This window comes from Seriola aureovittata, chromosome 4 (genome assembly GCF_021018895.1).
Source record: "Seriola aureovittata isolate HTS-2021-v1 ecotype China chromosome 4, ASM2101889v1, whole genome shotgun sequence".
In the NCBI taxonomy this organism is placed as follows: domain Eukaryota; kingdom Metazoa; phylum Chordata; class Actinopteri; order Carangiformes; family Carangidae; genus Seriola; species Seriola aureovittata.
The window spans coordinates 23,022,825-23,049,293 of NC_079367.1; the positions used below are offsets into that span (position 1 = coordinate 23,022,825).

General features: G+C 40.4%; 1 protein-coding gene across 9 annotated transcripts in view; it reads left to right on the top strand.

Moving 5' to 3' along the window:
- Positions 1 to 26,469, top strand: part of LOC130167891 (neurobeachin-like) — a 218,580-nt gene that overhangs the window by 44,772 nt on the left and 147,339 nt on the right. For all 9 annotated transcript variants that reach the window (XM_056374417.1, XM_056374418.1, XM_056374421.1 and 6 more), the window contains exons 2-11: positions 1,353 to 1,584; positions 2,854 to 2,954; positions 3,198 to 3,293; positions 4,351 to 4,472; positions 7,166 to 7,292; positions 9,607 to 9,726; positions 11,077 to 11,223; positions 23,981 to 24,178; positions 24,315 to 24,448; positions 26,316 to 26,424. In XM_056374417.1, coding sequence (XP_056230392.1) covers positions 1,353 to 1,584; positions 2,854 to 2,954; positions 3,198 to 3,293; positions 4,351 to 4,472; positions 7,166 to 7,292; positions 9,607 to 9,726; positions 11,077 to 11,223; positions 23,981 to 24,178; positions 24,315 to 24,448; positions 26,316 to 26,424 — 1,386 coding nt within the window. The remainder of the gene's footprint in view (positions 1 to 1,352; positions 1,585 to 2,853; positions 2,955 to 3,197; positions 3,294 to 4,350; positions 4,473 to 7,165; positions 7,293 to 9,606; positions 9,727 to 11,076; positions 11,224 to 23,980; positions 24,179 to 24,314; positions 24,449 to 26,315; positions 26,425 to 26,469) is intronic.

The window sequence follows — 26,469 nt, forward strand, 5'->3', positions numbered from 1 at the left end:
TGAGGATCGTCTCCACACAGATAACAAGCTTTCCACTAGTGTGTTAATTTCCCATACCACTTAACATAGTGACTTTATTTAGGAGACGGACTTGTTACAGCCTGCTTGGCTTTATAGGAGTCTTCAGCACATTTTGGTCACTGAGCTGTCTCAGACTGCATATTACCCCCACCCCATGAGTTTTCAAGCTGTGAATTCCTGTTATTGTGAGTGCCTCACTGAACAATGACTCTGCTCTCTGGGCTCATTGATCAGGATGTCTGTCTTTTCAGGCTGAATTTCAGAATTCAGCATGGTTCTCAAAATATGTTGGAAATTTTTTAATTTTTTTGTATTTAAACTGCCACTATAAGCTGCTGAAAATCTTCCTGATTGAGATTTATTCCAGCACTTACACTGCTTGGATCTACACACCTGCAACACCAGCTGAATGTAGAAACTAAAGTGTGTTTAACAAGGTTAATTATTTACATTAGTGCAGCATTTCACATTGATGTGTGTTATACTTGAGAGAGATTAAGACCCCTAGCTTTAGTGGAGTTATCTTTTTTTTTTATCTGCACAACAGCCGGAAAGACTGTCTTTCAAATCTTCAGGTCCAATCAGTCCAGTGCCACACATCATTGTAATGTAATTACACAGAGATCTGATGATGATTGAGGTGAGGCTAGATTTATACCTCTAAGGACTAGTCTCTTTCCACTACTTTAGGCTGCTTTTGATCTCACCTAGCTATTACCTGTCAATCACAGTAATGTGTAGTGGGTATCTAGGCTCATTTTCCACCTGCTTGCTTTGATGCCCAACAGCAAGTTGTTGTCAGTGCTTTCCATATATACCATGCACTTCTTTAGAGGGCTAATTTCATGCTTGTTGGACTTGAAGAACTCTGTTATTGATTGTTGTTTTCTACTTTCTTAATAGTGATTATCTTTTGTGACTCAAAAGGAGCAGTAGGGCTGTATGGACGCCCTTTCCCTCTTCTTTCATTAAATGCCAGGCAGTTTTATTTTCATGGGTGCTTAAATTCGGATCAAAACCTTTTAAAAGGAAAGAGATATCCACTTTCTTTTCCAGTTCTGGCCAGCCTTTTAACATCAGAGTAGTGACCTGGAAAATATGTGAAAGGGTCCTCTTGGCTAATTTCCCCTCAGAGAAAAAACCTATCAAGAACAGGGTTGAAAGCTGGGTCAAACAGCAGTGTTCAGCTTGAAAGTTTAGTTTAATCCATGTCACTCCAAGCTGGAGCATTACATCAGTAGAACACCAAATATAATTTAATAGCATGTGAAAGGTATCAAAACCCAGTCTTTTCTTATATTCCTTATCTCTGTCCCATCTTTTTTCTGCAGTTGGTGGGTGGTGAGTTTGATATGGAGACAAACTTCATTATACAGGATGCGGAAAGCATCGGCTGCATGGTGGAGCTGTTGGAGCACTGTGATGTCACCTGTCAGGCTGAAATCTGGAGCATGTTCACCGCCATCCTTCGAAAAAGTGTTCGAAACCTGCAAACAAGCACGGAGGTGGGCCTCATCCAACAGGTGCTGCTCAAAATGAGCTCGGTGGAAGACATGATTGCAGGTATGATAACAGTCTGAGCAAGCCTTGTTTTGCTCAGTAGCATGTTGATTTTCAGTTTGATCCTTATCATGTTAATGTCCAGCCAGTACCACATACATTGGCTATTTCTTCTTGGTTTTGGCTTTCAGTCAGGCAACAAAACCATCTCTCTGTATCTTTTAATAGATCTGCATTTGGAGTTACATTAGACTGGCAAAGTTAAAATATTGATTCTCGATAGAATAATCGAATTTCCATCTGCAACCTCCACTCCACTTGATTTGGCTTATCATACACCTATTTAATGATCATTATCTTTTATTTTTGAGAGTGATTAGGTTAATTCAAACAATTCTCTGACACTTGAAAGTAAATTTTAATTAAAATATGATTTCAAAGAGTACTGTATTTTTAATGGATAGTGGATAAAAATGTACACTTTCACATATTGAATTTAGATAATTTTATTTATAATAATTACAGTTCTAAGTATTTTCTACCTGACTTGCAAAGGGGCCTCAGGATATTGTCCTGACAAATGCAAGACACATTGTCATGAAATTTGGTCACTGTGAAGTTTTGTCTCTTGCAACTTCAGGTCAGAATTTCCCCTCGACCAACATTTTATTCATGAACAAGTGTCAGTACAGCATCTCAAATGAATGGTTGTATTTCCACACAGTGTTATAGCTGCTAGCACTGCGGTTTGAATCAAGGATGGTTATTAACATTGCAGTCTACCACTAGTTGGGTATTTTGGTATTGCTGTATGACACATACAGGCCTTTCTGGAATGAGCCCCTCAAATTTGAATTCAGGTCATGGTGTTATTGTCTGTGGAGGTCAGTGTCACTTTCATATTTTGCACTGTGCAAATGACATCAATACCTTGTGTAACATATAAATTATATTTCAGCTGATGAAATCTAAATGCATTTTCCCTGCAGTGTTACTGTTAAACAATTTACCATATAGACATCCCTTTGATATGCAAGTCAGTTTCTATGTAATTGTAGTGGAAGTGTTTCTGTGATAAATATAATGGAATTTCACAGACAATCAACTCGGTGAGAATGAAGTTAATCTATAGAAAAACTGTTTTTTTCTCGGGAGTTGATGCATTTGAATACTTCTCACCATGAAGACCTCCTCTGCAGTGCGGATGAATTATGATATAAGTAAAATGCAGTTGCTTTTGATGATCTCTCATCTTTCTCCTCTTGTTTGTGTGTGTGTTTGTGTGTGTGTGTGTCTCTTTGGCAATATGTGCATGCTATGTTACTTTTAAAGACCTGCTTGTGGACATGTTGGGAGTGCTAGCCAGCTACAGCATCACAGTGAAAGAACTGAAGTTGCTCTTCAGCATGCTACGAGGAGAAGGAGGCCTCTGGGTAAGTGATAACAGGGACCAGATGCAGCGAGTTTGACAGAAGTGTGTGTTGGTTTGACACTGTCACTTGAGTTTCCCCCAGAGAGCCATCAAACTGATCTGTTTGGAGCTCGTTCTGTAATTGACTAACTGCAGAATGAGTGAATGTGGTAACTGACAGTGTATTGACTGCAGTCCAAATGGTCGGAGAGAAAGCCTTTACAGTTTTTTTGTTACTCTTTTCTATTCTTTCCCACCTGTGCAGCCGAAGCACGCAGTCAAAATGTTGTCAGTGCTGAATCAGATGCCCCAGCGACATGGTCCAGATGCCTTCTTCAACTTTCCTGGTCGCAGTGCAGCAGTAAGCTTTCACATTCTTCCACTCTGCATTCAATTTTAAAATGACTTGTACTTGTAGAATTTTATGGAGCCCTGTAGGTTATAAGGGTAAAACAACTGAGAATCCATACGTAATAATTAAGAAAACAAATAAGTTCTTGTACTGCACCATAATGGATTATGCATGAATGCTGTGGTCAACAAAAAAAAAGTAAATCCACATATCAAAGAATTCACCTCTGATATCTGGTGAGCTTTACAAAGTTATGTCATCAAATTGTAAGATTCTGTGTTTATTGCAGCAACATACTAAGAGTACAGATGAATTAAAGACTTTCTAGATGACATGTAATTAGTCTATCTTGTATAAAAAAGATAGTGTGATTAAATGGCTTCAGTTCAGAGCTGATTATCTTTGGAGCGGACATGTTTAGAGAAACCAGAGACATAGGAGAGATAATAGATAGAGAGAGAGAGATGGGAGGCCAGTGACATTACACTGGCTACAGTGGCTGGCTACTTTTTGCATCATGCCAAAAGCATGATGATTAAAGTAAGTAATTAAGTCTATTTTTTCATTGATGGCTAAAGGGTTCGACTAAATTACTCTTTCCAGAATCATAGAGATTAATATCAACTTTACCCAAATGCAGATAGGGGTGGAATCATGGCTGGAATTATTGGAAGAGGCTTGACACTTTCCGTCAAATATATTCAACATGTGCAGGAATTGTAATACAGTCAGTCGGCCAGTAACATTTTGGAGGACACTACATATTTGCAATGTCCTGTGTGATATTTGATTTTATGAAAGTTATAAAATTTACATTAACATTTACATTAAATATTTGCTGTAAATTTTAACCACAAAAATAGATTGAAAATGTTTTGGATTATACTATAGTCATTTGGTCAGTAATGTTAAACGTCTTAGTTTTGTTTTCTGACTCAAGCTTATTTCTACACAGTGTAGTTTAATTTTACCTTAACTCACTGTAGTACGGGCAGAGCAACAGATTACACAGACAGTTATCCCTCATACACCATGGTTGTGTCTCATCGTTCTGTTTTTTTCCCAGGCCATCGCTTTACCTCCTATTGCCAAGTGGCCTTATCAGAATGGGTTTACGTTCAACACCTGGTTCAGAATGGATCCCTTGAATAACATCAATGTTGACAAGGACAAACCATATCTCTACTGGTGAGTAAACAGTTACATCTATTTGTGTTGCCAGTCTCCAGACATGTTTCCAGTGTCCTCAGCACACTCGCAGCTCTCTCACAGGTGCTTATGATGCAAAAGGCAAATGCCACTTTGTTGTTTTTCATCAATCTAATTGCTTTAGCTTTGTTTGAGAAATTTGTCCCTCTCAGCAGACACCTATAAAGCTACCAGCAGCTTTATTATGCCAGCACACCAACGACAGCTGTGGCCTGAGGCATTATGTTTTCGGGTTGACTATGCGTCTGTACCTGTATCCGTCCCATCAGTCTGCCCCATTTTATTTTCAATTTTCGTCAAATTTGGCACAGCCATTCACTTGGATTCAATGATAAACTGATTATATTTTGATGGTCAAAGGTCAAGGTCGCTGTGACCTTACAACCATGGCAATAATTCAGACTTCATACATTAATTATGACAAAATTCCATACAAATGTCTAACAGAATAAAATGATGAAGTGATGACTTTTTATATCCAAAAGATCAAGTGTCAACTTCACTGTTCTGCAAAATGTTCTGCAAAATCACTTTTCTGGCCATTATTGAACACACATAACTCAGGAAGAGTAGGGGAGGTTGTGACCATATTTCACATTTGGTTGCATACTGAGTTGGTGCCAGTAATTTTAGGTGCCCGCTTTGAAACTGTGGTGCTTGTATAGATCTTCTGTGCTGCTGTTGAAGATGTGTGTGAAAATAGTGAAGACAGCGTGATTCACTTTGGAAATTATTCAGTGTTATCATACATGCCAGTATAGTGATATCTTCCATTTTGCCAAAAATACACTTAATACATTTCATTAAATTTCTTCAAAGTCTTCGCTACAAATATTATATGAGTCTGCACAGCCATGGATGTAAACTGCAACTTGACTGGTTGGAGGAGGCATACAACCGCGAGACGGTAATGCGAGTTGACAAAGGAATATGCTGTCTGATACTCTGTGATCTACAGTGATTTTCCCATCTAAGCAGATTATGACTTAAACTTGTTTTTTCAAGGTTAAAGTAGTTTTACAGACACTATGTTTCACACACTGGCAACACCTATGTAATGTGGTTTGTGAAAGGGCTGTATTTTTTTCCAGATAATGTTCATGAATTATAGTAGAGAAAGAGGGAATTAGGTCAGATTACTGAGATTAAAACCCATGGAAGCATGAACTACAATGACTGGTACTGGCTGTTACAAAGGTAGATTGCTGCAGCGGGAGGCGATGTGGAGGTATTAATTTAGATTTGAATATCTGCCACATAAGGCCCACATACTAGCTCTTGCATGGGCTTGTGGGTAATTAGTACTAAAATCAATAACCCACACGTACAGTGATCTTCAGCTGCTGTTCTGTCTGTTTATGAGAGGAGCTTGGGGAAAAATCACAAATTACAATGCAACATATAAAAGAATTGTGGAAGGGAACGAAAGAGCGAGTGGATAATAAAGATGAAAAGGTAGAGATGGCTGATGAGGAAGACTGTTCACACTAATTGGTCAGAGATAACAGTCAGTTCGCTGTTTATCATCTGCTGACTGCCATTGCTTTACCTGGATCACACAGTTTGAATGAAAAAATTCACTCATCTTGGAAGGTCTCGTTCTGTGTTCCTCTGATGTGACATCAAAAAGAAAAAAAAAAAGAAGCCTGGGCTCAGCTAAGTTGTTGGTGTTCAGGTGGCAGCAATTCCTTTCTGACAGAGTAACAAAAAGGGTGAGATATGCCAGGCTAATCCTGTTTATGCATTTCTCCAAGGACCTCACAGCTCAGTGGCAGGGCATGTAGACAACAAAAAAAGAATTGTATCTTCAGAAACGGACCAAGGTTACTGCTTTCCACCTGATGTGTGATCACAGCCAGGCTTGTCCACTGTAGCAAGCACCCCACAATATAAAAGCCGTTGCTCTTTATCTGCCTTGACAAAGAGGTCTGTTTGTTTTAGATGATCCCAGTGGGTGGTGGTGGGGGGCTTTGAAGGTGACAGACTGTTATAGACCTAAAGACTGTAGGAGTGTAGTGAATACATGTCAGCAGTGAGAAAGATGTTCGGACCAAGCAGGGAAAGAATAGAGAACTACTGTGGTGTTGCAAGAGTTTGTGTATGTGTGCTGCACAGGGTCTGCTCATATTATATACAGGTGACATTTCCTCTGTACTGAAATTATATATCTATTATACATTATTTGTGGAATCAAGAAAATCAGAGTGAAGAAATTACACACTGGGAACATCACTAAAGTGTGCTCATCAACTACTTGTTCTTCTCTGCCCCTTTGCATTTATTTCCATGCCTGCAAAATGTGCAGGCGTTTTAGTCTCACCTCAGGTACTTTCCTGTTCTGACTACTTAAGCACAATATCATATTCCACATAAGAATCTTAAGAGTTACCTCTCAATTATTCCTGCAAATTGCTTTGTGTCTGCATAGCACAAAGCATTCAAAAATGATGTTGATCCTGGTGTTATTATGAGGAAGGAAGCAACTATTACACTTCCGTTAATGGTTTGTACGATATGTGTAGTGTGTTAAGTAGGAAATATCCATAGGAATACGCAGCACAAAGCACAAAATGGGATGAAACGTATTTTATCCTGCTTGTTGATGAATTAATTATGTTTACCCTGTCAAGTGTGTCGCCCATGATAGATACTGCTCATGCCTCTTTTTACAGCTTTCGCACCAGCAAGGGCATTGGCTACTCTGCACATTTTGTTGGTAACTGCTTGATCGTGACATCACTCAAGTCTAAAGGAAAAGGTTTCCAGCACTGTGTGAAGTATGATTTTCAGCCCAGAAAGGTAAGTTAGTTTTCAATCCTGAGTTCCAGCTGAAATACAACATATGGTTACATTATTTAGACCCATATAATTTATATATGTGCCCATGGACTTCATATTAATTCTTAATACGAGTTGTGTTAAAAGAAATATTTTTTTGAAGCCATTTGGAGGTAGTGGCTACTTTAAATAAGTAAACCAGATCTGAACATGAATTCCATTATACCAACCACTGAATGCCAGAATTTTGGTTTGAGATGAAAGGAAGATTTCACAAATAACACTGCTCTTTCAAAACATCCTTTTGGCTACACCTACCCCTGCTGACTCCCTGCCTACCACCTGTTATTTTATTGATATTACAAAGTTGCATGTCTACACATGGACCTGAAGTGTTTAAGATCCCCATGGGAGTCTTACAGGTGTAATTGGATGTAAATGTAGATGAGAAAATGAAACTTAATTTAGCGTGGAATGTCAGAGTAGCATACCTGTCCCTGCAGAGAAGAAAAACTGGCTCAAAGCACGTGTCAAACAATTAGAGCTTTCACATAACACCTGGGAACAACTATTCATCTCACCTCTACTGCGCACAAAACGTGCTGTAGAAGTTCTTAGCAGATAAAACATGTTGAATTGAATTTTTAATTGATTTTGGGTTCAGACATCTGTGGATAAGTGCCTTTCTAAATTATCTCCGGGCAGATTGCACTCTTCCCCTCAGCCATGAATCCTCTTTTAAGTGTCCTTACGTTAGACGGCTGGCAGTGGCCTTCTTTGGTCAAACCGATAAATAGTGGGCACATAGTCACATAGGAGATGGACAGCCTTTTGCCGACTGCTGTGGGTGTTTGTACCAGTCTTTTCAAGTGTTCATACTAAGCAGCTTGATTGTTTGAAGTTGTGGAGATCTTCATTCTTTTACACTTTGTCTTGTCTTCATGAGTTAACACAGACAACAAGGAAGTATTACCTATATTGCATTGTATCAAAATGGCCAAAGAAATTCAAATTATTTAAGAGAATACATTTTTTTACACATAGTGTTTTAGGAAACTGTCCTGAGAACATCTTTCCACCCCAGCAAACCTTTTGGCACCAAAATTAAGTATATTGATACGTGGTCATATTCACCTCCTCTTTGCCAATGTTCCACTTTGCCTGAAGGAGTTCAGCACAATGGTTCCCTTTCACTCTGTAGTGTTTCTTTATATACCAAGTATAAGTCCTAAAGTTTGGACTGGAGGCTAAACTCTGCACTTCTTTTTTAACTTTACAATTCAAAGAGGCGAGAAATGATCTGAGTAAGGAGAAATATTTGGACAGACCCCCAGTGTTAAATCAAAAGAACTGACATCAGTACTCTTACTGCTGCATCAGCAGCACAGAATGTGAGATAAATCTTAGGATAAAAACAGAGAACTTGAAGAAATAAATTGCTGCTCCAAAGGGTACTGTGTGAATGAATAATATATCTATAGGTTTTCCATCCAAAAATATGAGCAAAGCAGTTTAAGTTTGAAACTGATTTTTATTACTTTATATACAGTAGTTAAGATATAGTCTGTTCCATTTTATTGACTTGCTGAGTGCCACAACAAATACAAACGATTTAGTGAAAATAAAATCAATCACATTTGGGAGAGCTGTTGAAAAACATTAAACTCTAAAGCAAATAACTATGTATGTGATATATATATATTTTTTTTTTAATGTAGGAATAATTGCCCTTGATGATGTGTTTAAATTATTATAATAGGTTATGTTCTCTTCACCTTTTCACTGCAAGAGTCCCCTGAGGACGAGCCAGTCACAGTTTACATGTTCACATATCAATAAATATGCGCTCAGGAATGGCTTAAAATTTTTAAGACACTTGAAAATAATTATTAACATACTCTGTTAAATTGCAGTTGTTTAGAGATCAGTTTTGCTTTAATGTGATTTTTGCACCCTCTTTACATGTTCTAAAGTCACCTCTAGCTGTAGTTAGTGTTTCAACCCTGAATAATCCAGTGTCTGGCTTTGTGCGGAGTGAAAAATGACTTGTCTTGCCTCCTCTTAGCCTTTCCTCTAATCTATTATTCACTATCTTCCACTGCAGATTTCAAAACATTAGGTAGCAAACCTCATGGTTGTGGCTTTCTAATAACTGTGAGGTTCATCTGAATTTACTGATTTTAAAAGAAACAAATGTTTGATATGCTCCTCTGTAAACCAAACTCCATTGTAGCTTTTGAAAATCACAGTACAAAGACATTGATCCACTTAATAAATCACCTGTTCTGTAGCTCACGTATTTAATCTTTTCATCTGACTCTCTCCCCACCTTCAGTGGTACATGATCAGTATAGTTCACATCTACAGCCGCTGGAGAAACAGTGAAATCAGATGCTACGTTAATGGACAGCTCGTTTCTTATGGAGACATGGCATGGCACGTCAACACAAATGATGTAAGTGCTCATCTTTTTACTCCTCCTCACTAATGTCAACCTTTTTCCCCTGGCTTTGATGTTTATTGGTATGGGAGTGGCTGAGGCTGCCACATCCACGTTTGAATGGCTGGAAATTGTAAGAGGGAAAAAAAAAATCAGTACATCTTCAGTGCTCATTGAGCAAAATTTGTTTTACCATATCAACATGGATTTCTCTCAGAAATATGACCGGCATTTCAGTCTTAATTTGAATATCCATTTGTCACAGAATTGTGCTGCAGTAGAGGGTGGAAGATGGAATATGAAACGTTTGAGAGCAGATTTATGTATGGAGTGAAAAATGCTTAAATCTGAGTAGCTGATGTATGTTTGTGCACAGATGCACTAAATATCATTAGACTGAAACATTCTTGTTTAAAATGTATGATAACATTGATGAGTGAGTGATGGTGTAACAGTATGTTATTTGCATGTTTGATTGACTGAGCCAAATGAAACCTCCTCTGTGGGACAGATTTAAAAAGCAGTTTGCACTTGCACAGATGAGACACATTTTCAAAGGTGTGCTTCATACTGTAGCTGTGTATTCAAAGGGAGGTTGCACAAATCACAGGTGTAGATATGATTGTGGTTCATGAAATATTCCATTAAATTCGCTGAAGCTGCCTTAATTTGTGATGGATAGTTTTTGTGGAGGAATTTTCCCACACCTTAAGAGAAAGTTCACCATGAAGCAGCATTATTCTGATAGAGGAGGATTTTTGATAGCTGCATCACAAAGACACTAGAAACCATACCACAGACACACAAAGACCACTCTATTTCAACCAAGTGCAGGGCATGTAAAAATGTATTGAACATTGTTGAATATGTATAGAATGTAAAATATGTATATGGTTTATGTAAGATGAGCTTGATCAAGATTTTGAATTTTGAACAAATGTGATCATTTTCTTTCCCACCTCCACTTGTACACGTCCTCTTACTGACCGTTTCCTCAGCTGTTATGTAACATGCTGCTGACGTTTTAAGCTATCCTTCAGTTTTATAATGTAATCTCATCACATATTCTTACTACCCCTGAGGTTATATTGAGGTTTCACATCCTCGTAAATCAGGGCCATTGTTTTCATCTTTCCATTAGGGAATAGTCAAGGTAAACACTGAAACAACACAGAAAGTTATGGTGTTTTGGACAGTGACATTCACTTTAATGCTAGACCAAAATATAAAAGAATATAGCCAAATATGTTACCTCTTACTTTTTGCCCTCTGCCTAACTCAGCTGAGTGTGAATTTGAATATTTTTTCTTTAGTCCCAAATTACAATATGAAGCAGCTTCTCTTTCTCTGTCCCTCCCTTTGCAGAGTTATGATAAGTGCTTCCTCGGCTCCTCGGAGACAGCAGATGCTAACAGAGTATTCTGCGGGCAGCTAGGAGCCGTCTACGTATTCAGCGAGGCCCTCAATCCCGCACAGATATTTGCAATTCATCAGCTTGGGCCAGGCTACAAGGTATGTACTTGAGGGTGACTGAATTAGATTACATGTAAGCAGTCTGCAAAACCTATCAATCTGTGAAATCAATGCCCAGTGCTGCCCTGCCACAGTTCCTCTGCCTTATGTGTCCATCCTGGGAGCGAAGGTTTTCCTCCCAGATAAACAGCTACATAAATTACCTACTTCTGGGGAATAATGGCACAATACACAGAGAGGGAAGCAGCAGGCGCTCTGAGGGGATAGAGTCCTGAGCCGACTTACATCAGCTGCAGCAGGTGTAGCACTCCCAAACCTCTTGACAAAGACCAGAGGAGCGATTGTGAATGTAGAAAGATGCTGACCTACCAAGAGGGGGATTCAGCTTTGACTGTTTAACTAACAAAGAAACAAAATATTTGGTTGGCACATTTTTTATTTAAATTAGTTTTATTCATTTATTTTATTTACTCTCTATCCCAAACACTCCACTCATCATAAATGAGATACAAGGTGTGACCTCTGTTGGGTCTGAGCTCTATTAGTAACTGGAAATCATTATTACTCGGCCTCACACGGGGGCATCATTAGTACTCGGCCTCACCCGGGCGGCACCATTATGTTAACAGTACTCTACCTCATGAGCTGGACACCAAATATGTTAGATTTCGGTTGTTTATCAATTTATTGGCTATCACAAATTAAGAAAATATTAATATTAAAAATATTAATATTAAAGAATAACTTTAAAATGAATTAAAGTTCACGGGGCACCAGCCTAAACTAATAGGCAAAATAGCCAATATGGTTTTAGTCTCAATTTATTACCATTAATCTGGAACTTTGATTAACCATTAGCTTACTAACTATTACCAAATTACCAAATCAATAGTAAATTACAGTTGAAGGATTGGAATTCTACCGAGTAGAGGTTGGCAATATTCACGCTTGTGCAACATTAAACACACCAGTAGTTATACTTAAAAAGGCATTTATTTACAATGGAGCAGAGTAAAGTACAATGTCTAATCTAGCATATACAGGTGTGTGTGTGTGTGTGTGTGTGTGTGTGTGTGTGTGTATGTGTGTCTGTGGGGACACAGACAAAGGCAAGATGGCCGACTCAAAGTGGTCACTGTGACCACATGACCTGAACAAAGAAGACTACAAAGATGGCGGTAAACAAAGAAACTACTAAAATGGCCGCTGAGACCACCTAGTGTGTGTGAGAGGGGAGGTGTGAGTTTCTTTGTTAGCCTAGCTCATGTAATCTAAAGGTACCAGGTTGAAGGGGGAAGGTTAGCTTCATGCAGGTTCTAGGACTGAGACGTACTGCTATGTGTGTGAACATACGAGTACTCGATTAACTGTATGACTGACCACAACCTAAGCAAACATTACAACAACAAGACATCAATCAACAAGTACATTAACAAGTTAAGACTTCTGCTGATTAGCTATGCGGTGCTATGCTGTGCTGGGAGAGGTAAGGCCCAGTCCGTTAACGTTACCCAATCCTTGGAACAAGCAAAGAGGTCCTTTCCAGTGTTTTGTAAAGTCCAGTGAGTTTGGGGGGTTTCCTGGTGGAATAAAGTCCTGTCTGGCTGTGTTGCTTACTGGTATCTCCTTTGTTCCCCTCACAGAGTTAGCTGTTCCATGCTAACTCTGCTACGACTCCTGTTGCTTGGAAAATCAGCTGGCCTTGTGTTGTAGCCGCTGATTCTGAAGAGGATTTGGTTCACTCACAGTTAATCCGAAGCAGGTCGCTGTTGTGGAGGAGAAGAGTGTTTGCAGGCTGCTGGTTGCAGGCCGGCGAGAGAGCTAGTTTCTCAGGTAGCAGAGCTGACCTGGGCTGGGGCCTTGTTGCCCTTTGAAGAACCGAGAGGAGAGGGCTGGAGCTGCTCTCCAGAGCAAGCCAAGAAGGGAAGAGAGAGAGAAGGGGTCTAGAAGACTGGTTTTGTTTGGTGACACCCTTGGGGGTCACATGTCACACGCTGGCCCACACTGGCTGGCCAGTGGGGTCCGTGGGGGGGAAGGGTCATCCCCAGGTGTGAACCGTGAGGAACTGTGGGGTGTGAATTCCTTTGTCCAGTGGAGCAAAGAAACATTTGGTCTATTGAATGACTGAGTCCCAACAGTCCCCCCTTTGTTGTCAGGATGCCACCTGACGTGTCATCCTGAGAGCATAATGTATAGTCCATTTGTCATTTCATTCAACGGGTAACATCCGGGCATTTGTCAGCACTATCTATCTTGGCTAAGCAAGAACAATCAGGTTACAAAGCAGAGTTCAGATAATAACCACAATGATCGAATAGTGTAAAACAACTAACATGTTTCCTAGTTACTCATGGTGTTAGTGAGGACAGGAAAGTCAGTGATGTTAGTTTGTTAAGGTGAGATATAGAGGGTGGCACCTAGAATGACAAGATTTGGAGTGTCTGGGTGAGTGTGCCATGTATATGCAGTGTCCTAAACTTGTATCTGATTTGATTCAGAATTTAGTTTGCTGCTGCTGCTGCTGACAAACCCATTGTGTCCATCTGGAAGAGTGTAGGGTACCCTGAGCCTACTTACTGTCAGTACTCAGTGCGGCGAACTCTGGAGCGCCGGTGCTTTAAGTTTTCTTTAACCTGTGGCACAAAGCTGTAGCACTTTGAGTAGCTGAAGGAAGAACATTCAGAGGCATTGTCACTGTCTGAATTAACATGGTCAGAGATGACGTGGTCATTGTCTGATCCATGTGTTGACTGGTCCTGTGTCTGAGCCAGAATTTCTGCGTAAGGCCGTCTCCTGCTCCTATTGTGGGAGTGCCTATCTCTACGCACTTGGTGGGCGTGGCGGTTACGCTCAGCACCCATATGTGGCCTTTTATCACCCCCCTTCGATCTGTTCTGAGGGTGATCTTTTGAGGTTACATGTCTGTGTGACGCTAAGGTGTTTGAGTTGCTAGGCTCAGTTGTTTTCCCCCTTGCCTTGGAATTAACCATGGTTTCCCAAGCCATTTTTGTCATTTTCTTTATTTCCTGCATGGTGGGCTTACCTTGATGCGTCATCAGTGTAACATGAGTGCGTACACAGGGATGGAGGTTTCGTAGGAACAAAGACTTGAAGGTGGAGTTCTGCTCTAAGCCTGGTGTGTTCCTACCCTGAAAATATGCATGCCTCAAACGTTGGTAAAAGTCATTGGGATGTTCATGGCGGGAGTGTTTGATTTGAGAAGCTGCAACCAAAGATTCTATCTCATCTGCAGCAGGAGAGAATTCTTCTGTCAGTGCTTGACAGAGCTCTTTGTAGTCATCTCTGACACTGGGAGGCAGTGATTGCATAAACTTGTGGACTGCTTTTGAGCTGGTCTTCCACACAAGTTTAGTTTTCTCCCTTTGGGTTGCATGGGGCAAATCAATTAAGTTTTGATCTAACTCCCTAAAGTAGTTTTCAATATGTTGATCAGAGCTGTCTGGATCAAAATGTTCAATGTCCTTTGCTAATAACTCAAGCGCTTCGAGGCGGGGGCACTGTGAGGTCCCTACTGATGAAGGCGAGACTATGCTAGCTGGACTAGAGGAAGGAGCTGAACAGCGGTCATCACTCTCATGGAGGTGCAGAGAGGAGGCTGAACAGTCCGGGAAAGTTTTGGTCCTTCTGTTGGAGGGGTGAGCACAGGTGAAACTGTTATGCATCAGTGGCTGATGGGAACATGAATATCCTCTACCGGATAAACTACCTGTCTCTTCAGTGTCAATTTCAGGAAGATGGGAAGTCAGGTGGGTGTAACCTCTGTCTCTCAGTGGAGGTTGAGGAGCTGACTTCATTTCCCAGGACTTAGGGTCAGTTGGGAATTTGTCCCATCCTCTGAGTGGAGGCGGAGTTAACCTGTCATTAAGGGAAGAGTGTGAAGCAGAGAAACCAGAATCACAAGCACTGAACGATTGTGGTGGAGCAAGGCATTCTGATTTAACCTTTAACAATTCTTCCTTGTGTGAACAGAGATCTAACTCTGCTGCATGCAGGTCTCCTAAGTAGCGCATGGCTTTCTTGTTAGCTTCCTTAACTTCTTGGAGGAGAAAAGCATTTTGAGCTCTAAGCGATTTTACCTCCTCCTCTAGGGCTGCTTGGCTCTGAAGTGAAATGCTGGTTTGCCTGTGGAAGTTCAACAGTACACATCTTAACAATGGGCCTTTGGATGCAGTCTGAGCATCACCTTTGTCACTGAGTAGCAAGTCTATTTCTTTACTGCACTCACTGGAATTTAACTTGCTGATAAATTCTAGGTAGCCAGGCTTCAGGCTCTGTGCTAGGGAAGAAATAAACTGCTCTACACAGGAGTTCTCCATTGTTGTGTCTGGGAAAGAGGGAGGTTAAACAAGTTTTTCACAAAACAAGAAGGCAATATAGTTGGCTGTGGTGTTGCGCTGGCAGACACCTTGTAGTGTAGTTTGGTAGTACACTAGCCTAACTAAACAATGCAGTGGCCTACACTATGGGGGGTAGCTTCCTGTGGAGGAGGGGCAGCTACACTAGTGGGCATAAAGATTAAGGACAGTAAAGGCAAGTGCAGGTTTACTGTCTGCTTAAGAAATGTTTCAAAAAGCAATGACTGAGATGCAAGGCAGTAACAGTCCAAAGATTATCTCTTCAAGTCGACTCAGGCTGTAATGCAAGGCAGTAACAGCTAGGTGCAGAACTTGGGTTTCACAGGGCTGGTAGCACGCTGTGGCTCTATCTCAGGCTCTATTTCTTACTCAGGCTGAAATGCTTGGCAGTAACAGCCAGGTATAAGCTCTCTGTGTTACACAGGGCTGTCGGCACACAGTGTTTAATGTTAAAGGGAGCAGCAATTCTGACAGCTTTACTAGATAGCATTGAACACGTGGTATTCAAATGCTGGACTGAGGTTCTTACATTTCCTACAGAATAAATTCAACTGGAATTGTTAGCAACAATAGCAGGCTCTTGATACTAAGGCTTAAGTGTTAGCTATTAATAACTGGAGGACGTCTAATATTACTTCAGGTAAAATTAGTAAACCAATTCTCACCACAGTGCACTTGTTTGTAAGTACACCTGGACGTTTACTCCTGTGGTGGACTAAAAATTTTTCAACCTTTGCGGTTTTGGCCAAATTATGAATTTAATATTGCACAATTATGAATATTTGCCAACAGTACTCGGCCTCACACGGGGCACCATTATGTTGGGTCTGAGCTCTATTAGTAACTGGAAATCATTATTACTCGGCCTCACACGGGGGCATCATTAGTACTCGGCCTCACCCGGGCGGCACCATTATGTTAACAGTACTCTACCTCATGAGCTGGACACCAAATATGTTAGATTTCGGTTGTTTATCAATTTATTGGCTATCACAAATTAAGAAAATATTAATATTAAAAATATTAATATTAAAGAATAACTTTAAAATGAATTAAAGTTCACGGGGCACCAGCCTAAACTAATAGGCAAAATAGCCAATATGGTTTTAGTCTCAATTTATTACCATTAATCTGGAACTTTGATTAACCATTAGCTTACTAACTATTACCAAATTACCAAATCAATAGTAAATTACAGTTGAAGGATTGGAATTCTACCGAGTAGAGGTTGGCAATATTCACGCTTGTGCAACATTAAACACACCAGTAGTTATACTTAAAAAGGCATTTATTTACAATGGAGCAGAGTAAAGTACAATGTCTAATCTAGCATATACAGGTGTGTGTGTGTGTGTGTGTGTGTGTGTGTGTGTGTGTGTGTGTGTGTATGTGTGTCTGTGGGGACACAGACAAAGGCAAGATGGCCGACTCAAAGTGGTCACTGTGACCACATGACCTGAACAAAGAAGACTACAAAGATGGCGGTAAACAAAGAAACTACTAAAATGGCCGCTGAGACCACCTAGTGTGTGTGAGAGGGGAGGTGTGAGTTTCTTTGTTAGCCTAGCTCATGTAATCTAAAGGTACCAGGTTGAAGGGGGAAGGTTAGCTTCATGCAGGTTCTAGGACTGAGACGTACTGCTATGTGTGTGAACATACGAGTACTCGATTAACTGTATGACTGACCACAACCTAAGCAAACATTACAACAACAAGACATCAATCAACAAGTACATTAACAAGTTAAGACTTCTGCTGATTAGCTATGCGGTGCTATGCTGTGCTGGGAGAGGTAAGGCCCAGTCCGTTAACGTTACCCAATCCTTGGAACAAGCAAAGAGGTCCTTTCCAGTGTTTTGTAAAGTCCAGTGAGTTTGGGGGGTTTCCTGGTGGAATAAAGTCCTGTCTGGCTGTGTTGCTTACTGGTATCTCCTTTGTTCCCCTCACAGAATTAGCTGTTCCATGCTAACTCTGCTACGACTCCTGTTGCTTGGAAAATCAGCTGGCCTTGTGTTGTAGCCGCTGATTCTGAAGAGGATTTGGTTCACTCACAGTTAATCCGAAGCAGGTCGCTGTTGTGGAGGAGAAGAGTGTTTGCAGGCTGCTGGTTGCAGGCCGGCGAGAGAGCTAGTTTCTCAGGTAGCAGAGCTGACCTGGGCTGGGGCCTTGTTGCCCTTTGAAGAACCGAGAGGAGAGGGCTGGAGCTGCTCTCCAGAGCAAGCCAAGAAGGGAAGAGAGAGAGAAGGGGTCTAGAAGACTGGTTTTGTTTGGTGACACCCTTGGGGGTCACATGTCACACGCTGGCCCACACTGGCTGGCCAGTGGGGTCCGTGGGGGGGAAGGGTCATCCCCAGGTGTGAACCGTGAGGAACTGTGGGGTGTGAATTCCTTTGTCCAGTGGAGCAAAGAAACATTTGGTCTATTGAATGACTGAGTCCCAACACCTCAGTATATTTTTAGATTCAGCAATATCTCTTTCTCCCTCTCACTGTTTCACTTTCCCTCCTGATGCTCACAAAGTGCTGTTTTTTCTTCACAGTGGTAAACCCTCCGCTCTGTCACAAATGGAGGAATGACACACACTGCCAAATCAGCTTTGAACACGGCTATGTCTCAGACATTTTACAACATCTCTGGCCATTTTATACCAGCTCTCTTTGCTCTTCAGCTGCTTTTTAGACAAAATTAGATTTGTTTTATGGCAGGAAGGAATATTAGTCTGTAGCATCAAGCTGGTATGTACTTAGTAACACCTACACTGTTGATGATTATGAGACGGATGTTTGTGATTTCAATCAGGTCTATGAAAGCCTGGATATTCCCAGGAGAACTCATTGTTTGGGCTTTTTGCTAATGGCTGGTGACTTGCCGTTTCCCTCCATAATTGTGGTTCTGGACCTTCTATTAGAGAGGGAACACAAAGAGGATCAATCCTCCAGATTTCTCAAAATAATGAAGACCATGTCCCGGGGAGACAATTACCTGCAATTGATGAAGCTGTGAACAGTGTTGGTAATGTTGAGTATAATAGAGGCAGCCAGGTGAGTTGAGGAGGAAGGTCAGAGAGTTGTCAGGCCCACTGATTGATTGTTATAATGGGAGTGTCGTCCAGGCGACGAGTGGCCTGTCATTTTTAATTGAGAACTGCCAGGAAGAGTCTGAGCGCAGCAGATCACAGCACATATCTGATACACTACGTACGTCGGACTTTCCTTATATCTGTTTCTACGCAGCTCAGCTCCACAGACGAACAAAGAACATCTGAGCTGATGTATGATTTATTTTCTGATCCATGGTCTTCTCATCCATGTTTGATGTTTGACACACTTTCCCTTGCTCACACAGTGTATTGAATGTAACTGTAACTTCTGCAGTTAGTTGAGATGCAGAGATTATTGTTGCTTGGGGTTACTATTTCTGCTACGTGTTATGATTAATGCTGTAAATCTGACAGACCTGTTAGTAGAATCTGTTCCCCAGGCTCTTTTCATATTGCTCTATTTGAAATTGCACACTGAACTGACACGGACATCAGGTTATTTCATTTAACGTAACAAACATCTCCTGCTGTATATTGCTGTTTCTGTGACTGACGACTTGAGACATTCCCAGCCAGAGATAGCATCAAGGGGCAGTGGTGGGTCTACAGACACTGACACTGACAGCAGCTGACTGTCAGATCAGGCTGTCATTCATCACTGCTGTTTTAGCAGAGTTCATAAGCTTTGGGGAAAGTCTAGGAAATTGTTGGCTGAATGATTCTTACTAGGGCTTCACAATATATCATTGTCAGCATTGTCATTGCAATGAGGGCATGAACAATAGTCACGCTGCAGGACGTGCAGTGTCAAGTAAGGCAAATTAAGTCAAGCAGGTCATGCTACATTTTTTTTTTTTTTTTGATACTAAAAGAAAATTTGTATGGTTCTCATTTTCCATGACTAATCTACAAGAGTCTGTCTAATATAACACGATATAATTCCGATGTAAGGGTTCTTGGATACATATTTTGCATCGAGCGTTTGTTGCTAGTGAGTGACATGCAGGCTCTGCATACACAGCAAACCAGTTTATCAAACAACCAAAGCAGGCTCCACCCCCACTTTTTTTCACAACCTGAAAATGAGTCATCAAAAGTCATCTGGTGAAAATTACTGTATTTTTTCATTTCAAAAAATATGTATATATTACAGAACAAATATTGCAATGTCAGTTTTTTCCAATATCATGCAGCACTAAGGGAATTGCTTCACGATTTTGTGAACCATATACTGGTTAAAGAATACAATTCACAAGAGATATTAGCAAACACAACTCAGAAGAAGAGTTTTCAAAAGGCCTCTTGGTGTGTTTATTCTGGATAACTACTGTACCCATCTCTTTCCAGCTCTGCAAAATAGCCTGGTCTGTACTCATAAAGTCAGATCTGTCACACCAATATCCAGTGACAACTTCACTGAACACAAATATTTAGTCACTGAGTTGGCTAGTCAAAACAATTAAGCCATGACTTTACGTCTTCTCATATGATGCTATGCTCTTAGACTTATTTCTGTCTTTTCCCTCTATCATCACTACCATATGCGTTCTACATGAGGCAGATTAGCCCATTGAATGTGTGCCAACACTGCTCTGCAGTATGCACCACAGAATGATGTAGAAGAGACTGAGGAGCTGCCCAGACCTGGTCCTCCCTTGTCAGGGAAGACAAATGTTATCTCTGTGTGGGGACCCTGTAATAATGCAATATCTGATGTGGAACACTACAAGACAAGCTCACTGATGTCAGAACCTTCTGAGATATTATGCATATTTGTAGTAAACCTACCTGCCTGTCAATGGGGCAACAACTCAGTCACATTCACAACCAGAATGTTTTCCACAATAGAACATGTTCAATGATGGTTACATGAGGAGGAATTTTTATATATCAGTGGATAAATTTCTCTGTCTGGTAACAAGAAAAAAATGCCTGAATACATCCCCTTGATCTGGAGCTGGGACTAACAATATTTTACTGAAGCCCCTGAACAGCTTTTTGAGATATAACCTACTAACTAGAAAACATAAGATCCTTGACAGTGGTAATGACAAAATTAAAACATAATTAATAATTATAGCAGGATCTATGGATATTTAATAGACGGTTGTGGGAAATGAAATGTTATGCTATTTACACTTTTAGGGAAAAGGAGGAGCAGGTCACAAGAAAAAACAGGTACAAATCCTTGGGAGGTATTTTTGGGTGTTTTTCCTTATAAGGAGGTCACAGGCACGCAGAAGGTGAGGATGACAGTGTGTACATTTTCGGTTAAACCTAAACTTAGTCAGCACGGCAGGGCTTTCCTTCCATCCCAGCTGTATAGAAGCCGACATTCTTGAGATCCTCTTCAGAGAGCAACCATCTCTCCATGCTGCATGAATTCATACCGAGTTTTTGATTCCTCTGAGAACCAGCAGCTCTCAAATACGCAAAAAGAATTTCCACAACAAGTTTAACTGTTAACACTGAGTCATTACTAAGAAAACATTTTATCTGTTTATAATGGAAATTGTATTATTGACTATATTATTTCAGTCCGTAGTGATACTGCAGGTAACACGGGGGTGTCTCCAGCTCTTCAGTTGTCTGCCTGTCTCTTGAAGGGAGTTGTGGGGATGCCCCCAGTCAATCACAGCCTTTGACGCTTGGAGAGAAAGGAGGAACTGTGTTGAGATTCTTTTTTATGACTGGCTGCTCTGTGGAACGACGCTGACATGCTACAGGGTTTGTAAGCCAAAACCCGTGAGATCATTATTTTCACACTGCGACAGAGCTCACACTAAAGTGCAGGGCACTGCTGCTTGTTATTTCTTGTCACTTGGGTTCCATAAGTAGGACCTTTTGAAGGATGTTAGAGACTACATGATGAGATGCATACTGGCTGTGTGGATTTGATCATAGTAGATGAACAGAATACCTCTTATGCTTTTTTTATCATCTGACTGGAGGGAGATATGCAATTAAATGTAGTTCAACCCTCGTAGTTTCCTGTACGACTCTTTCTAGAATAATGCAACAAGGCAAGTATGGGCTCACAGTAGGGTCAAAAAGATTTTGAGCTTTTAAAGTGATGTTAACAAATAATTCCAAAGTTTGTAGTTGTAAATCAGCCTTTGTAAACCTGTAAAAGAAGTTTGTATGAGAAATGTAAGTTTTTTGATGTGTAGAAAATATTTGTATTTGTACAGTCAGTGTTTTTTTTTTTGTTTGTTTTTTTTATGTATATAAATACAAATCTTTCTACATAAACTTGAATCAAGCAAAATCTCAAAATCTTTTTGACCCTAATTTGAGCCCTTAGGAAGTGACACAGTGGCTGTCAATATCCAAGGATTTTGACCATTATTTGGAAACATGATTCATTTGCTCAAAGTAAAATGTGAAAACCAGAGAGGTTCTAGGATCAGAGGATTTACCAAATTGACATCAGTATGTGTAGCAGGTATACAATAAACCAATAGCACCAAACTAAACACTTTAAGTGGTGCATTTGTTCAAAAGGTTAACATCTACTTATAATTCTGCACTTCAGAGGCACTCAGAAAAGAATGCACATAATGATACATCTGACAATTTGAGTCATCTCAACTTTTCTATCCATTTCCTCCTTAACTGAAAACAAGCATTTATTTAGATGCCGTTTAGTAATGAGCCCTGTTTGCTTGTTTTGCAACTGTATTTATCTACAGTGACTCTAGAACAAGATGCGCTTGTTGTCCATGAGTCAGAGAGGGAAGGAAAAACATTTCTTTCATCCATTAATAATTCAGCCCTCCTGATTAGAGGAATTGATTTCCTTATTAAGCATATTCCATTCACACTGCACTGACAGATTAATTCAGCTCATCTGTCAACAGCTAATTGATTTAGTAAATTAAGACTAGCCTGTTATCGATCAACTATTTGTTATGTTAGCCATAAAGAACGTGTTACTGAGTCACTGACTAATAGAAGCTGCAGTTCTTTTAACGCAGCCATGGAGACATGTTGGTGAAGGCATAAACAAAATTTAAAGATGCATATGACACATTTATAACATATAAAACACAGGATTGATCCCTATACAAAGAGTATATTCATCATTTTAATCATTAAGCCACCAGTGTATTCCATTCAGTTTTCATGAGAATTACCGGCTAAAATGGTCAGTGTTAATGCTTACAGATGAATCTCTGCTGGGGGCAAATGTATTCTAGTTTTTCCTCTGTCTCTGCGATGAGGGTGGAGGGCTGAAATTCAATGAATTCGATTAATAAACAGTCCGTATTGTAATCTCAACAACTATTTGAACAATGTTTTGACTCAAAGTCTTCTTTGTCAGTTTTCATTTGAAGGTGTTTTCAGCCATATTGTATTTGTTCCTGTTCCATGAGTGCATAGAGTATTTGATGAGTTGTTGACCTATGTACTGTTAAAAATCTTAATGTGTGCTAAGTAAAAGACTGCAATGATGGCACATCCTTTTTCCAATTCAGTGTATCTTAATGATAATTCAGCAGTGAGTGTACTTGACTTTAAATTATTCCAGAGCAGGGTAAAGAGTAAACAGAGTGAATGGCTGGGTTAAATTAAGGCAGGTAAAGAAATACATATGTGGTAACAAAGAAACATTGCTTTTCTTCTCATCAGCTCATATTCCTCTTAATAATTGTACACTGTCAAGTTCCATGTCAACATAAAGGAAAGCTTAAACATTCAAAGTGAGACACTAAAATGTTTGCACTGTGAAAAAAATCTATTTCTTTTGCATTTGTATGTTTCATTTGTTAGAAAATGAATTACAGTCCATGTTTGTCTTGCCTTCTTATTTTCTTGCACTTTGAATGTTGTTTTTCTTAAGTAATGTAACACCAATGTAACACCATACTTAAGCTTATTTTCACTACTTGCCCTGACACAAACTCGTTAATTGTGTTGCAGTGATACAAACAAATTTATTTTTTTGAATAGTAAAAAGTGTATTTGTATGTTGGAAACAATGGCTTGTATCACTAAAAACCAAATACACAGTTGATGTGTGTTGTTGATATCAGCATTTCAGAATGATAGAAATACAAAGGATAACTTTTAAACAATAGACAGGGAACGGGCTTTTTCAAAATGTTGATAGACTCTAATGTAATAAGTGCCAAGGAAGAAATCCTGACCTCTAGGAATGTGTAATTGCTGATACAAAAAAGCATTTATCTTGTCATTTTTCATTCTTGAATGGATGTTTTTTAATCAAGTTATAATTAAAAGATAATACCCAAGAGACACTGATAGGGTGCATGTGCAGGAAGGAGCTACTCAATCTATCACTTTCACTCTCTCCATCTCCGTCTTTATCGCTCCCTTATTCTCCTTCATTCGTTTTTCTCTTCTTTTTTTTTTCCAGAGCACATTTAAGTTCAAGTCAGAGAGTGATATCCACTTAGCAGAACATCACAAACTAGTGTTGTATGATGGCAAGTTGGCTAGCTCCATCGCCTTCACCTACAATGCCAAGGCCACTGATGCCCAGCTCTGCCTGGAGTCCTCCCCTAAAGAAAATGCCTCCATCTTTGTGCACTCACCGCACGCCCTTATGCTACAGGTCAGTTACTTTACTCATCAAGCCATCTCTAACTCTGTGCACACTATCTCAGGTTCTGATTAATTTATTTCTGTTGCACTGGATGTAAAATGTCCTTATATATGTGTGTTTTATGGGTTTTGTACTTTCCTCACAGGATGTGAAAGCCACAGTGACTCACTCCATCCACAGTGCCATCCACTCCATTGGTGGGATCCAGGTGCTCTTTCCCCTCTTTGCTCAGCTGGACTATCATCAGCTGAACGACAGCCAGGTGGAAACCACTGTATGGTAAGAAGCAGAAATATTGTTGCTGTACAAGATGATTTTAACTTTAGGAAATCTGAGACGATGCCTTAGGTGAGAAAGGAGTTATTGGGAATTTCATTACTTTTCAATCCTGAACCCTTTTAGACTTGTTTATGAGGCTGTGTTTGTGACAGATTGAGAGAACAGGGCTAACGTAATATTAATGACTTTTTAAAGTTGCGCTATGGTAGATTTTTCTATAAATATGTATTTTCAGCCGAAATGAAAGTGGGGCTGCAACAGAGAAGCATCTAATTTCTCCTAATTGGGATATCATAGACTTGTTGTTAATTATCATCACTATTTTGGTCCTGTTGTTCTTTACAGGCAGTAAATCTCAGAGTGCAGGAAAAGCGAAATCAACATAGAAAGGCTCGAAAACAGCAGGGAGCAAGTGCTTTGCTAAACCTGATGCAAAATACAGTTGTCAATGAGGAGTGCTGAGTTTGCTCAGCATGTTAAATAACATCTTGGTGATAAAGTCTCAACATCCAGGATCTAGAAAGTGTGGTGATATGGTGTTACATGAAGTGCTCATTTTGCATTATAAACTGTGATTTCACTGTGGCTTCTCACTGTGGTACACTGATACCAATATATCTCTAATAAGCCACTGCCTTCTTATAACCTTGGTCAAGCTGTAGTCCAGGTTTCACATTATCTCTATTCCCTGCTTCAGATTTCTTTCATCCCTTCATACTTAGCTGGTCAGTCCAAAGCTTCCCCACTGCGCCCTGACTGGAGTCTGAGCTCTGCTTTAATCCCGTGTTAGTCAACGACAGCAGTACGACTAGATAGTCACAGGACTGGCCACATAGCGGCACAAACCCCTGATGCCCAAAGCTCTGTGCCTCTGTAGTTTCCTCTCATCTTTGCTCTCTGTCCTTCTTTCCCTCTCAGTAGCATGTTGGGGGTCTTCCGTTCACAGTGTGAAACTCTCCCCAACACTTGTTTTGTCCTTGCCTTGGCTTGTAGACTGAGTCCTTCTAGAGCCTCGTGGTCTGAGGAGTTCAAAGCTTCTGCCACAATTATCCCTCTACAATGCCTGTGGATCTGCTGTGGCTGTTCTCAGCAGCACCCCGAGTGATTTAAAAAAGAATCCCTTTTAATAAACGTCTTTTCTCATGTTACTCTTTGCCACCTTGAATTCCAAACACTGGTGATTTAACATCAGTCACTACTGCTCTGCCAAATTGAAAGGAAGCTTTGCTTGCAAGTAAAGGATCAGAGGCTAAACCAAGAGCACACAGAGCTGACTGTCACCCGGTTCTCTATGTGTTCCCTCAGGCTCAGTTATGGCTAAGTTAGAGCAGTAGTGTTAATGTTCGATCGTATGAGTTTGTATGCATGTAGTGTATGTGTAATATATGGGCAAGCCTGCGCAGGAGTGATTGTGTCTTTGTGATTGTTGCGCTAGAGTGGGGGCCACTAGAGAATGTGAGGGAAAGCCGATTAAGAAGTGTCACCGAGCACCACTGTCACTCAGCCAAAGGCTTCAACTCAGAAACCGTGCAACAAAGAAAAAAATTGCCTTCTGTGCACCGCCTTGCCCCCTTGAACTCCATCCCCCCACCTCACACGTACATACACACCCTGTCACAACTCGCCCTTCCACAACACTCTGTCTCCAGAGAGCTCAGCGAGCCAACCTTTTCTTCTGAATTGAAGAGGGATGAAAGTGGTGAGCTAGAGTTCCCAGCTGATTGCCGACATCCTCTGAAAATGACCTTGTTTTTTTCCCTCCTCATGCTGCTGTACTTGATAGAATAACTCCCTTACCACCTGATGATTGTGTGACTAGATGTGTATTTTATCCCTGTGTGAGGCATATCTTCTTTTTTTTTTGCAGTGCCACTCTCCTGGCCTTTCTGGTTGAGCTGCTCAAGAGCTCAGTGGCCATGCAGGAGCAGATGCTGGGAGGAAAGGGCTTTTTGGTGATTGGATACCTGCTAGAGAAGGTATAGTGGAGCCTTCATAACCTATTGCAACTGTTTGCCAAACTC